Source organism: Peromyscus californicus, unplaced genomic scaffold (genome assembly GCF_007827085.1).
Source record: "Peromyscus californicus insignis strain IS unplaced genomic scaffold, ASM782708v3 Scaffold_11__1_contigs__length_118956290, whole genome shotgun sequence".
Lineage (NCBI taxonomy): Eukaryota > Metazoa > Chordata > Mammalia > Rodentia > Cricetidae > Peromyscus > Peromyscus californicus.
The window spans coordinates 38,508,256-38,521,902 of NW_026294402.1; the positions used below are offsets into that span (position 1 = coordinate 38,508,256).

At 52.0% G+C, this 13,647-nt stretch overlaps 1 protein-coding gene across 2 annotated transcripts; it reads right to left on the reverse strand.

Moving 5' to 3' along the window:
- Positions 1 to 2,550: 2,550 nt before the first annotated feature.
- Positions 2,551 to 12,543, reverse strand: C2cd2l (C2CD2 like). 2 transcript variants are annotated; one of them, XM_052757935.1, is made up of 14 exons: positions 11,804 to 12,543; positions 9,804 to 9,899; positions 9,300 to 9,419; positions 9,016 to 9,126; positions 8,819 to 8,935; positions 8,631 to 8,742; positions 8,395 to 8,503; positions 7,695 to 7,759; positions 7,478 to 7,605; positions 7,212 to 7,386; positions 6,406 to 6,507; positions 6,131 to 6,264; positions 5,759 to 6,044; positions 2,551 to 3,617 (listed from the first exon to the last, which is right to left on the reverse strand). In XM_052757935.1, exons 1-14 carry the CDS (start codon positions 12,155 to 12,157, stop codon positions 3,406 to 3,408), a joined length of 2,121 nt encoding a protein of 706 aa, XP_052613895.1. In that variant the 5' UTR covers positions 12,158 to 12,543; the 3' UTR covers positions 2,551 to 3,405. The 2 variants fall into 2 exon arrangements, with proteins under 2 accessions (XP_052613895.1, XP_052613887.1); XM_052757927.1 differs by having other exon boundaries at positions 6,131 to 6,267.
- Between the last annotated feature and the right edge of the window lie 1,104 nt (positions 12,544 to 13,647).

Consider the following 13,647-nt stretch of genomic DNA (forward strand, 5'->3'; position numbering starts at 1 on the left):
ATTTTATCAACCATATTAATTAATTTAGACATTTGTGATTCTAGCACTACTTCATAAAATGCTAGGCCTCATTTTAACTTAGAGTTATAGCACTGAAAATGGTCCTTAGCCATTTTAGTAATTCCATAAAGAAAAACTTGTCACAGAGATGTGTGAACTCAAACATGGTTTTCAGAGCACAAATCTCAGTATTTTTATGGATCTATGTTTCCAGATTTGAATTATCGGGATGGGGTGAGCTATGCCTTTAATCCTAGCGCTAGGCTATGGGGTGGGTAGCAGAGGCAAGTGGGTCTCTGGATCTGAGTTGGAGGCCAGTCAGGTAAACACAGTGAGACACATAAACAAATAGGTCCAGATTTAAAGGCTTGTTGCCTAGCATAGCTTACTTTCTTTTGTTTGTTTGTTTTAGGTGTGTTTTGTTGTTGTTGGTTTTTTTTAAACAAACATCTCTGTGTATCCCTGGCTGTCCTGGAACCCACTTCGTAGACCAAGCTGGCCTCAAACTCATAGAGATGAGCCTGCCTCTGCTCCCCAAATGTTGGGATTAAAGACATGCCCCACCACTGCCTGAATTATCCAGATATTTTCTGAGATTTGTTTTCTAAAAGCTGCACCCCCCCTCCAATCATCATTTACATTCATTAAAAGGTATGGATTGGGTCAGACATGAGAACTCATCTTTAATCCCAGCACCAGAGAGGTGGAGATGGGAGGATGATACCAAGGTCAGTCTGAGCTATGGAAAAATTCAAGGCCAATCTGGGTAATTTAGACTCTATCTCTAAAAGGTAAAAAGGGATTTGAGATACAACTAAGGGAGAGTTTACGTGTGCTTGCTAGGTGGTAGAGGCACATGCCTTTTATCCCAGCACTTGGGAGGCAGAGGCAGGCAGATCTCTGTGAGCTAGAGGCCAGCCTGGTCTAAAAAGTGAGTTCCAGGACAGCCAGGGCTACACAGAGAAACCCTGTCTCGAAACAAAACAAGTAACAGGCAATTATGATGGCACACACCTGTATTCTCAGCACTGGGAAACTCTAAGGCCAATGTAGGCCACATAGCAAGACCCTGTATCAGAAAAAGGAAAAAAAAAAAATCCATGCTGTCTATTCACAAACCTAATCCCGAGTAAATTATACATCGAGGTTAGAAGTGACCTGATTGTCCAAGGCCGCTCTTGTTGTAGAATATTGTTTTAAGATGTGTCATATGTGTTTATGCTGTGGAACATTTGTTTGATGAGGCAAAGATGTGTTGCATTCATTTATGTTGTGTTTGTTTAACTCTGTGAAGTTGTGTTACTGTGCCTGTCTAAAACACCTGATGGTCTAATAAAGAGTTGAACAGCCCATAGCGAGGCAGGAGAGAGGGATAGGTGGGGCTGCCAGGCAGAGAGGATAAATAGGAGGAGAAAGAGAGAAAAGAGGGATCAAGAAAGAGCAAGAGAACAAGAGGAGAAAAGAAGGGGCCAGTCACCCAGCCAGCCATGGAGTAAGAGTGAAAGTAAGATATACAGAAGTAAGAAAAGGAAAGAGCCCAGAGGCAAAAGGTAGATGGGATAATTTAAATGTAAGGAAAGCTGGCAAGAAACAAGCCAAGCTAAGGCTGGGCATTTATAAGAAATAATAGGACTCTGTGTGATTTATTTGGGAGTTGGGTGGCAGGCCCCCCAAAGAGCAAAAAACAAATAACAACACACTCTTACTTCAGAGGTGAAGAAATTGGGGTCCAGAAAGGAGAAGTAGCTTGTTCCAGATAAAGAGATGTTTGTGGCAGGCCTAGTTTCCTGCCTATGAGTTCTGCATTCTGCACACCCTCCTACAGCAGCTGACCTGGTTCACGTCTGGTGTGATATCCCAAAGGACAGGAAACAGAGACGTGTATCTGTAGGTACCTAAAACTCACTCATGTTTACAAATAGAACTTCAGGATTTTTTTTTTTTTGACAGGTCTCACTATATAGCCCTGACTGGAACTCAGAGATCCTCCTGCTTCTGACTCGCAGGTACTGAGATTAGAGGTTTATGCCACCACACCTGGCTCCACCTACTTCATTAAACGATGCTAGAGATAAAACCCAGGGCCTTGGGTATGCTAAGATAGTGCTCTCTACCTTGAGCTATGTGCCCAGCTCATAGTCCCCATTTTACAGGGATAAAAAGCTGAGCACACAGCCAGGTGTGCTAGTGCACACCTTTAATCTGAGCACCCACACTCGGCCGTGGTCCCGAAGGTAACCAGTGGAGCTGGGTCTCAGATCAAAATAGTGCAGTCCCAGAGTCCACACTCAGAACTCTGTTACGTCCTAGACAGAGCAGCCTATTTGAGAGAGGGGCATGAAGACCAGTGAGCTGGCTGATTAGCTTTTTTCTGGAAACGTTACTTTTCAGAGTGTTGCCACTCAAACCTCTCTGCATGCCTCTCTGTCCTCTGGAGAGTTTGTCTTCTGCCCTACCTCACTACCTGGGTCAATGCCAATCAATGGTCCGCCTACTCTGTCAGTCCCACAGTCCCACTGCCTGTTTGCTTTTCCAAAGGATAACCAGCAGTTCTCGTTTATAAACTCCAATTTGACTTTAATTAAATAAATTAAATTCCAAGCCATCACACAGCAATGGACATCATCATCATCCCCCAACACACAGAGGTGCAACCTTGTTCTATGATCAGTCTGTCTTTAAAGCTCCTAAAGCTACCTCTCTAGGGAAGGCTTCCTGGCTCCCTCCTTCTAACTGAGCCACTGCTCATGGAGAAGGCATCAAGTACAAAATGGTAATAAAGGGGAAGGAGAGGAGAGGAGCAGTGTGGGAGGTAGGGAGGTGGGGAGTACCTGCCCCCCATCCCGGGCACTAGCCCGGCTTCCTATGATCTGCCAATGTCTTCCTGAGACAGACATCGGTGCTGGTCTAAGTGCGGACCCCCAGGAGAGGTGTAGAAACCCCTCCTGGAAATTGCCTTACCCTCCTGGGACAGAAAAGGGTCACCTGGGAGAGATGCCCTCTAGCATGTTTGCCAAGGGTCCTAGACCACACACATAAATAGAAAAGAGAATAAATAAGGGAGAAGGGTCTGCCGAGATGAGTGCCCTGGGGCTCCTCCCTGGGGCAGTACCAGCAGAGGGCACAGGCTTCTGAAGAATGTCCACACACGCCTAGACAGAGCCTGCCTCTTACTCCCAGCTGCCAAACTCTCTTCTATGTCCACAGCAAAGAGTGCCCGCCTCTCAAATGCTTCCCATGTCAAGCAAGCATCCTTCCAATTTACCCCACAGCCCAGAGTGCCGGGGCTTCTCAGAACCGGAACGCCTTCCGTGCCCCAGCACTGGGAATCCAGGAAGGGGTACAGAAGGGGATGTGGGGAATGGACCGAGAGAACTCTTGCCCTCTCCTAGTTCAAGGGGGCTCTCAGAGCTGGGGGTTGGGGTTGCCATTGGCCTTGGGTTTGGATTTGAAGGAAAACCGCTTGATAAGGCGACGAGAAAAGCTGCCAGCCTTCTTCCGGACACTAGGTGTGGCCGTCGTGTTGGAGAGGTCATCGTGTGACTGGCTCAGACCAGCTTCCTTCTGTCGGGGCCTCCGGCGGAAGATGAGCTTAGTGCCACTGCGCAGGAAACTCACTGTGGGAAAGAAGGGAAACTGAGGCAGACGGCGGGGCACTGGATGAGGTGAGGACGGAGAAAAGACTTGGGATGATAGGACAGAAGATGAAGGACGGAAAGTCTCTGCCTAACGCCTGACTTTCCCGGGAAAGAAACTGGAAGCACACATGAGCTTTACAACCCTGAGGAAGGCACAACGTTCCGGGGGAGGGATCAGTGTGCACCTCTGACCCTATCCCAGGAGGAGTAACACGGGTAGGGGCTGCTGCTCTGGGAGCACACGCTGGGACTCAGCCTCCTGTGGAAAGGCTGCAGAGAGTAGTCCTCAAAGCCTATAAGTCATAAAAGGAAAGATGGGTCAACTAACATCCTGCATTCCATGGCGTGAGCAGTGGGGAGTCTAGAAACCCCAAAGAGGTAAATACGGGTCTCTAAGAAAGAGGAAGGTGCTTACACAGTGGGCTTTGAACTTAAAAACTCCATTATCTCAAGAAGTGATGCAAGCCACAAATTGAATTTTTTTTTTTTTGTTAGTTTTGTTTGAGGCAGATTCTGGATGTGTAGCCCAAGCTCGCCTTGAACTCATTATATAACCCAGGCTGATCTTAAACTCACAGCCATCTTCTTGCCATAGACTCTCAATTACTGAGATCACAGCATGCATGCCCACACTAGCTTTTACATCACAAATAGACCACAGCTCACAGGCTTCCTGGTCAAGGGTGAAGACGCACAACAGCAAACTCTGTCCTTTGAAGTCAGGAATTGTGTTTGCAGCCTGAGTCACCACCAGAGGGAGAATGATTCCTTCCTTCTTTGATAGTCTCAATAGGTGGCCTGTAAACTGGCCTTAACTCAAAACCCTGCTCCAGCCCCAAATGCTGGGATTATAGGTGCCACCATCCCTGGCTCAGAGGAACAATCTTTTTTCTTTTTCTTTTGAAACAGGGTCTCACTGCATATTCTCTGCCAAACTCACTATGTAGACCAGACTGGCTTTGAACTTACAGATCCACCTGCCTCTGCCTCTTGAGTGCTGGGATTAAAGATGTGTGCTGCCACACCCAGTTCAGAGGAACAACTTTTAGGTTGGCATGGAGTAGAATTTCTTATATCCAAGCAATTGGGGATACAGAGTAAAAGCGGGGGGGGGGGGGGGGGGGGGGGGGGGGAGAAACCAGTGAGTTCCAAGCCAACCTTGGATATAGTGTGAGACCCTGTCTCAAAACAAAAACAAAAACTAAACAAGAGTTAGCATATATCTCAGCAGGGCACTGGAGAGATGGCTCAGTGGTTAAGAGCACTGGCTGCTCTTCCAGAGGACCCAGGTTTGATTCCCAGCATTCACATAGCAGCTCATAACTGCCCCTAACTCCAGGTCCATGGGCTCCAACAGCCTCTTTTGACCTCCTTGGGCACCAGGCACACATGTGATGTACGGATATGCATGTAGGCAAAACACCCATACACATTTTTTAAAAATTGTTAAAGATGTCTCAACAGGTAAAAGTGTTTGCTGCCAAACATGACAGCTACAGTTCAAATCCCAGGGACCTTCATAATAGAAGGAGACAAGAGACAAGCAATTCCTGCCAGTTGTCTTCTGATTGTGTGCCGTGACGTGTGCGCACGCGCACACACACACACACACACACACACACACACACACACACACACACACTAAAATAAAGAAGTAAATGTCATAATTAAAAACAAAGAATGGCTGGACATGTTGGTGCCTACCTATAATCTTAACGACTGGGAGGGGGAGGCATGAAGATCAGATAGTTAAGGCCAACTTTGGGTCTAGAGCAAGTGTGAGCCAGCCTGGACTATATGAGACCCTGTCTTCAAACAACAAAACCAAGTGACAAGCCTGAGTTTGCCTGACCCTTGAAGACAAGTTAGCTGGGTCTACCGTGTCCTCGCGTCGTCTAGTAGGACCGCGGTGACAATACGGTGACATACAAGAGCAGTAGACAGCTGAGTATAGTATGGTGGCCCACGCCTAGAATTTAGCACTTGGGAAACTGAGGCCAAGAATTATTTCAAGTTTGAGGCTAGCCTGGGCTACATGGTTGAGTTCCAGGCCCGACTCTGTCTCAGCCTTGCCCCTCGGAAAAAGCAAGTAGGGGGATGATTTGTCCATTGCTCCCCACCTTTGTGATCCTTGAGGCTTCGGGTCTCCAGGGCACCGGTAGACCCTGTTTCTGACTCAACATCATCCACGGATGGCCTCTCAGAAATGTCCGAACGCGTCGTCTCATCTGCTTCCTGGACACTTGTGGGACTGGAGAGGGCATCGAGGGGTCCTGGGGATGTGGCTGATGGGTCTGAGGGAGGTGATGAAGGACCACCACTGGCTCCTGCATCATCTTGCATTGAGGCTTCCAGAGAGGCTGCATAACCCAAGGACAGTGCCAACTCGTCCTGAGCGATGGGCACCTGCCAGGAGGGACAGATTTTAATGGGCAAGAATGACCCATTAGGTCCTTCTCCCCATCTTAGCTCTCTCCCCGGAGCTCGGTTACCTTGGAAACACCAGAGATGATGAGCGTGCTGCGCTTGGTGGGTGTCTTCTTGGCCGCCCGCCCACTGGGCTCAGTCAGCTGGCGAATTGCTGTCTCTGCTACTGGGTCCAAGCCATTAGAAAGGTGGCTCTCCCCTGCTGGGGATACAGAGGACACATAGCTTGACTTCTACCTGACTTCTTGGACTCAGACTCCTCTTGCTCCACCCAAAGTAGTTCTTGACTCCGGGGAGCCTTAGGGCCCACCGTGCTCACTCATTCCCGTCCCCCACTCACGGCTGCTGCTGGGGGAGGCATTGCTGGGGCCGCCGCTCTCGCTCAGCACGGTTGTCTCCTTCTCAGTCACCTCCACCTTGGACGGGGAGCGGGAGGGGGAGTCTGGTGGGTGGGGGAGGGGGCGTGAGCTGGAAAGTGCTTTAGAATTGGCCCCCGCCCCACCCGACTATCTTTACTGAGATGCAGACTTTGGTTGACTCAGAGGGCAGGGATGATTAAGGGGGATTAATCACAAGGGTGATTAAGAAGATGCTGTACAAACGGAAAAGATGCTAGAGGAACCCATGGCAGTGTGGGGAAGCGCCGTGGGGCCCACTTGAGGGTATAGGGAGATACCAAACCTATATGGGGAATGTGTAGGGGCCCCTGGAGATAGGGAAATTGCCATGGGATTCCTAGAAACGGAACAAGTGGGATGTAAGGCCACTGGAGATAGAAAAATGTCACAGAAGCCCCGGGGTTTGCTGGAAGAGCCCAGAGGCCACATAGGGTTGGGCGTGGAGGTGGGACAATTAGCCAGTTGGGGCTAGATGCAAGGAAGGGAAGACACCCATGGAAAGAGAGAAGGGAACTTGGAGCAAGAGGAGAGACTAGCAGATTCCAAAGGACCAAATGGTGAGCGGAGGGCTGATGGGATGGAGAGGTGCGGGGGAAGGTTCCAGGGACACAGATGAGGGAGGCCGCAGTGGGGTCAGAATGGGACCGCAGGAAACAAGACGTATGCCGCCATTACGGCTTTCCTTGCCCTTTCACCACCAGGCAATGGGTTCTAGCCGAAGGCCCTGACTAGAGCTACCCCTTTTTACCTAATTTGCCATCTATACGGGGCCGGGACTGGACAGTGGTGACAGTGGTGACGATGGTGCCATCGGGCATAATGGTCCGGTCCAGCTCAATCTTCTTGGTAGGTGTGATGCTGGGGCGAGGGGTGGAGGAGGTGGGTGTGCCCAGGTTCCGAGGGGAGCCCTGCTCGTAGTGCAGCTGCCAAATGGTGAGGAGAGAGCAAGGGGTTAGCATCCCAGAGACTGCCCAGCCTAGGTCTACCCATCCTCCAAGGTGGTTGCCTCCTCACCTCTGCTGTCACGGTGGCTGCTGGGCTCAGGGACTTCCCTGGCCCTGGAGTTAGTGGGCACACTTGTCTTCGTAACAGGGGTTTCGAGGGGGAGCCCACAGGCAGTGTGGCTTGGCCAAGGAGTTCAGCTGCACACAAAGGCGACGCTGTGAGCTGGGCCCGTGAGCAGGACCTGCTGGCGCCCACTCTGCAGCGCCCCTTCTGCCCCCACACTCACCGTCTCCACAGCTGCTGCTCCTCAGCACTTTGAGGGTCACCTCCCGGCTCTGGGGACCCAGATCCCTGGAGGCCGAAAGAGGAGGGACAGGTCAGGGAAGAAGGGGCTTATCAAACCAACCCCACCCTTGAGTCAGTGACGTGGGCAAAGAAGATGGCACCAGGGCTCCAACCAGACCATCCTGTCCTCCGAGTCATCCATTTTCCTAGGAGTATGGAGCAAGTCATGAGTGGGCACCACTTTCCTCAGCCAGACACTCACATCCCCATCACCCTCCCAACTCGTGTCTCTCTCAGTCTGAAGCTGCCCTTCATTTTTTCCAAGCTGTTCCAAGACTTTCACATTCTGGTCAATGCTTGTTTGAAGGAAGGTATGGTTTAAATGAAGCCTCATCAGATCTTTACTCCATCATAAGACTTCCTCTCCCTATCTAAGCACTCGCAGGGAATGTGGTGCATGAATCTCAACTGGCACACTGTCCTGTCTTCCCTGGGTACATCTGTCTCGGCTTCAGGCCTGTGAGCTACCCAGAGGTAGGGCTATATCTTATCTCTATCCCCAGGGACCCGGCATACAATAGAGGTCTACACTAAAGGCTACTAAAAGCAGGATTGGCTGATTCATGCCAAGACTAGCCTGGAAAGGTTTCTTCATCCTGACTGCCTATGGGAACAGGGGCTGGGAGTAGGGTATGACTTACAGTGCCAGATCCTCTGCCCATTCCACCTCAGGACCAGCCTTCATGGGTTTGGTCCACTTCTGTTGCATGGGGTTGTCAAGCTCAGCAGCACAGCACAGTTCCTCAGTACCTGTTAGGAGCCAGAAGTTAGAGAATGCTCGGGAAGAAGACACAAAGTCTAAGGGATGGAGAAATTGTGTCGTTGGCAGAGGGGAAGGGGCTGCCTGTACCTATGGCAAGAGTAATGGACTTCTTACCTTCCAGCTCACTTCCCAGGTGAGATGCTCGAAGCTGCCGTAAGAATAATCGTGTAGGTCTGGGGATGGATGGCTGGGCCTGAGACATCATAGGTGGTTTCTCACTGGGTACCTAAGGGCAGAAGGAGGTAAAAAGAGCAATAATCCTGATATAGGATCCTGGAGATGGGAAACCTGCAAATACTCACCAGGCCTCCTGGGGCAGAGCAGGCCCTGAGGTTGATCATCATGGCGGGCTGAGTGCTGACTATAGCATCCTTGATCAGTTCCTCAACTGTTGAAAGTTCTGCTTGTTCCTCATCTCTCTGTGGAGAGGAGAAGAGGTGGAGCCTGTACTCTGCTCCATTGCTAGTTCAGTCTCTTCTCTGCCCGCCCCCCTTCTTACCTCCCTGCTCTGCAGCTTAGGAAGCACCATTAGGCTGAGATCTGGGCGATCAGTGAAGGCCCAGGACACCAGCAGCCCCTCATCAGGGATTTCCTCTAGGCTGACTTCCAACTGGAGACAAGAGCAAAAGGGTTAGAATGACCTGCCTCATTCTTCCAAGGACACAGGGCTAACTCCTCAGGACCCTTCCTTCCCAAATTCCATCCCAGAGAGCAACCAAAGGAAAAACGCTGGGCCAACTCAACTGTCCTCTGCCCAACTCAGCTTCCCACATTTCCCTCCACCTGTGTTGGTGGCAGTGTCAGAGTGACGTGGTAGGTCTCCATGGAGACGGCAGCGGGGGACTGCTGGGTCACAGAGACTGGGAAGCGCACCTCCTCAGCAGAGAGCTGGCAGTGCAGCACCTGTGACAGGGAGGCGGTGTCAGGCACTGAAGAGGACGCTTACCTCGCTCTACTGTGCCCTACGATGCTTCAAGAGACCCGCCCCCACTTCTGTTTTCCGTGGGATGTCACCCTTTGGGGGCCCTAAGCTTCTCAATGAATTAGATAAAGGCTAAAAACTCCTCCCCACAGAAACACACACACACACACACACACACACACACACACACACACACACACTTTGCCTATCACTTCAGTTTGATTCTTACGACCTCCTGAAACAAATCCTTAGATCCTTAAGGCACATAGAAACTCAAAATTAAGAACCCTCAGACTATAGGGAACCTTGGGATCAACCCCCCCCCCCACTCTGACCCTATCAGGTTGTGCCCACCAGACCCTTACCATGGTACGCTCTGATTGGTCTACGCAGGTCACATGACTAATGCTGGCTCTGGGTGGGAGTTGGGGTACCTCCTCAAAGGCGATTTGGATGGAGCTCTGAGGAAGCAATATGGGCACAAGATCAAGTCTCTGCAGCCGTCCCCCTCAGGGCTGGTCTGCTCAGCCGCTGGCTGGACTCTAGCACTGCAGAGGCTCAGCTACAGGCTGGCCCCGGGCCGCTCCTTGGCTCAGAACTTTAGAATAGAAGGTATTCCTCTTAAGGTCCCCCCACCACCATCTCCAGGGATCTGCAGCTTCTAAGCGGCTGCCGAGAACCTGGAAGCAAGAATCCCTCGGAGGGGCGTTTGCCTTGAACCTTGGATACCTCTTCAAATCCCAGGAACCTCCCTGTTCTCCCTTCACCTAACTCTCCACTTGAATCACAAATAAAGGTAGATAACAACAACAATTGACATATTCATTGCCATCTGTTGCTGGGCAGGGCTGAGCTAAGGGTGCAAATGGTTGTGTCATTTACTGTGAAATAAGATGGAGAAATAAGACTAGGCCTTTTCACAAATAAATAGGATGTGAATGGTCACATCCACCTAAATTCTTAGAAACGAAGACTAACAGCATGGCTTCGGGAAACTTGATCAGAAGTGCTGGGAAGAGAAGCAAGCTTTGAGGGAGGGCTCAAGGGTCCCAGGCCTGGTTAATTCCTTAAGGCGGACATCAGGATGGTATTAGGGAGCAGAAAGCTGCTTAGCTCTCCAAAGAGCCACCCCCTAATTCTCCTACAGCAGTGGAGAGCGGGTGGAAGAATTGAGGAGGGGGGCACAGCCTGGGTTGGCAATTTGTCCTCAAGGCTTCAGATAGAGAAAACAAATTCACAGGGCTCGTTCACTCTCCCTGGCAACCCAGGGGAAGACAATTCCCCTGCTATGGCAGCTGTCTTCTTCAAAAGTGGTGCCAGAGTGGATAGGAGATGAGCGCTTAGAATCTGGATCTCCTCCCTCCCCCCTGCAAGAGAGGCCAACGTCCAGCTGAGTCAGCTGTCCCAGGGAGGTGCTTCTGACCCGGGGACAAAGTACAGTAAGAGCCAGGTTGGAGGGATAGGTTCAATGTGTAAACTGACAGATGTCATCTGGCTTTCAGCTGGCCGGCTGGGAAGGAGAAACAAGACAACTTCTTGGAGTCACTTCTGTCTCCAGGCATCTGGATGAATAGGGCAAAGCCTCCAAGCTCTTATGGCTGGAAACAGAGAAGCCCCCGAGAAAGGAGCTGATAGACTGGGGGCCCGGAGATGTTGCTGGGCCAGAAAAGGGAGACCTCTGCCTTCCATCCAACCTCAGTCTCATGACTGTTTCCTACCCACTTCCTGGAAGGCCAGACGCCCATGGTGCAACGGGAGGGTGGAGGGAGGCTGAGCTGGTTTATGGCTGACCCTCAAGGGGCAGCCCAAGTTCATTTATTAGAAAGGACATTGGTTATCAATATGCCCTCCAACTGAACTCCTTCCCCTTCAACACTGCACTGGAAGCCAGCCTGGAGGAGGAGACTATGTTTGACTGTAGTAGTTAAATTGCTGATAGATGAAGAAATGATTCAGTTAACCTTGGGGGGGAATCTACCTGACCATCAGGGTTCGGGAGCATGAAATCTTAATTGGGTGTGGTGGTATGAGGACCAGGCAAATTCCTTCTGCAGGTGCACCTGTCTCTCTTGGGCTAGCCAGCCCAGTCTAGGCGGAAGTGCCCTCAGGCACACGGATTAGCGTTGCTATGAGAACAGTAACTTGTACTAGGTTTGGAACCTGAGTACCTTGCACATAAAAATAGAAAATTTGGTACATAGCTGGACTCTTACAACCCCCAACCTCACCTGCACGCTTTTCTGTGATCCGAAAGAGAAAGCTATGGGGTTCTCTAGTTGATCCCCAGCCCTAATCCAGCCCTCCTAACATGAGTAGGCTCTTCCCTAGAAGGGGCAAAGCTGAAGGAACGACACATGCGACTCACCCCGTCCCTGCAGGCCTGCTCATTCAGGGCTCGCACCCAAGCCCGTTGCCAGTTCTCCCGGAAAGACTTGAAGGCAAAGAGCGAAGCCAGGAGGCCCCGGACGCCGGCTTCCTCAGAGGCGCCGGTCCGGGTCGCCCGCAGACGCAGCAGCGAACGCCACACACCCAGCTCGCGGAGTGAACCCCCAGGCTCCGCGGCTGAGGTGGGTCGGGAGTCCTGGCTCCCACCAGTCCGCGACAGCCACAAACCCCGGGCATATTGCAGCAGCCAGCCCAGTACCGTGAGCAGCGAGGCGGCGAAGAGGACCAGCAGGGCCGCCCAGCCCACGTCCTGCTGCCCCCAGCCCGGATCCATGCTCCCGCGGGCTCAGGTCCCGGCTTGGGCTCAGCCGCTGCCCCGGGGGAGCATGGCCCGGGCGGGCCGCGGGGCGTGGGCGAGCTCCCCCGGGGCTGAGCGCGCGGGCTCCGGGGTTCTCCGGCGCCGCGGAGGTCCCAGGACCAGTGGGTGCCACGGATAGAGAAGAGGTCCTCCGGGGTCGCGACGCCTGGGCTCTGTCTCCGTAGCCGGGGATCCGGGTCGCTAGGTCCCGTGGTGTGACCCCAGCTAGTCGCCAGCTAGCATCAGACTCCTCCCACGGCGCGGGCCCCGCCGGACCCGGGCGGGGACCGGTCTGCAGAGACACCGGGGCTCGCGGGCCGGCACCGGCTCCGGGAGGGCTGCGTGCGCAGACTGACACTGACAACACCGCCAGCGCCCCGCCCCCACCCACCCTTAAAGGAGCCGCGCCCGCACCGGGCGGGGCCTAGGCAGCCAGGCGCGCAGAGCTAGAGGAGGGCAGGGGCTTGAGCTGTACACGTAGAGGGTTCCGGGATGGAAGTAGGCGGAGTCCTTAACCGCCCCGCCCTGAAATCCGGGCGCACCCCTTCAGAACCGGGCAAGGGAACTTCGCTTATCTGAGATACCGCCTGTTTTCCCTTTCGCTTCTTAGATTTCTACAGGTTGGACGCCTGTGGGGTTAAGAACGAGTTGGTCCCTGTGAAAATCACCACCCACTTCCAATAACTGGCTCAGCAGCTCCTGGTCTTATTGCTTGGCTGAAACTAGGCCCTGGGTAAGGAGGGGTTAGGTATTTCTCCCAGAGAGAGGTGCCTGGCAAAAGTCCAGCTAATATCAACGGCGAGAAAATGCCCCTAAATCTGGTAAAGGTTGAGAATAGAACATTTCCATCGTCCTTCTTCCCCTTGGAGCTAGGATTCAGGAACCCCCCTATTAACCTCCTTGCTTGCGTGGGTTTGTTCTCGAGATATTTCCCAAGCCCAGGGCTGTCTGTTTTTAAAAATAATACATTTCCATAGTAACAGCTCCTGCCTGTGGAGCACGTGTAGAGGGGATGGTAATGAGAAGGGAGCTGGCATTGTAGCCCTGGACTATCAATAGATTTGGTCAAGAGACTCTCGTCCCAATGTGTAGCATCTCGTGTAGTGCCACCTGACTGTAGTCCTAGCTACTCGGGAGGCTGAAGCAGGGTGATATATTAGCTGAGGAGTTTGAATCCAACCTAGGTGAGACCTTGTCATAGCAAACCCTGCCCCACAAATCACATATGTGATACCCCAGCCAACTCCAAAGAAATGATGTTCTAGGTATCCTTTCTCTAGATTCCTTAAAGACGAGCTCATCTTCGCTTCTTGGGGGCAAGGCGGGGTATGTAGTAGAAGACTCAGAGGCTGGGCAGTTGTGGTGCAGACCTTTAATCTCAGTACTCGGGAGGCAGAGGTGAGAGGATCTCTGTGAGTTTGAGGCCAGCCTGGTCTACAGAGCTAGTTTCAGGACAGGCTCCAAAG

Excerpts from the sequence above, each read along its gene's own strand:
- C2cd2l (XM_052757927.1), bottom strand. The coding sequence starts at position 12,157 with ATGGATCCGGGCTGGGGGCAGCAGGACGTGGGCTGGGCGGCCCTGCTG. Across the intron at positions 8,936-9,015 it reads CTAAGCTGCAGAGCAGGGAG|AGAGATGAGGAACAAGCAGA; the intron begins GTAAGAAGGGGG and ends TCCTCTCCACAG. Across the intron at positions 6,268-6,405 it reads TGCCTCCCCCAGCAGCAGCC|CAGGGGAGAGCCACCTTTCT; the intron begins GTGAGTGGGGGA and ends CTGTATCCCCAG.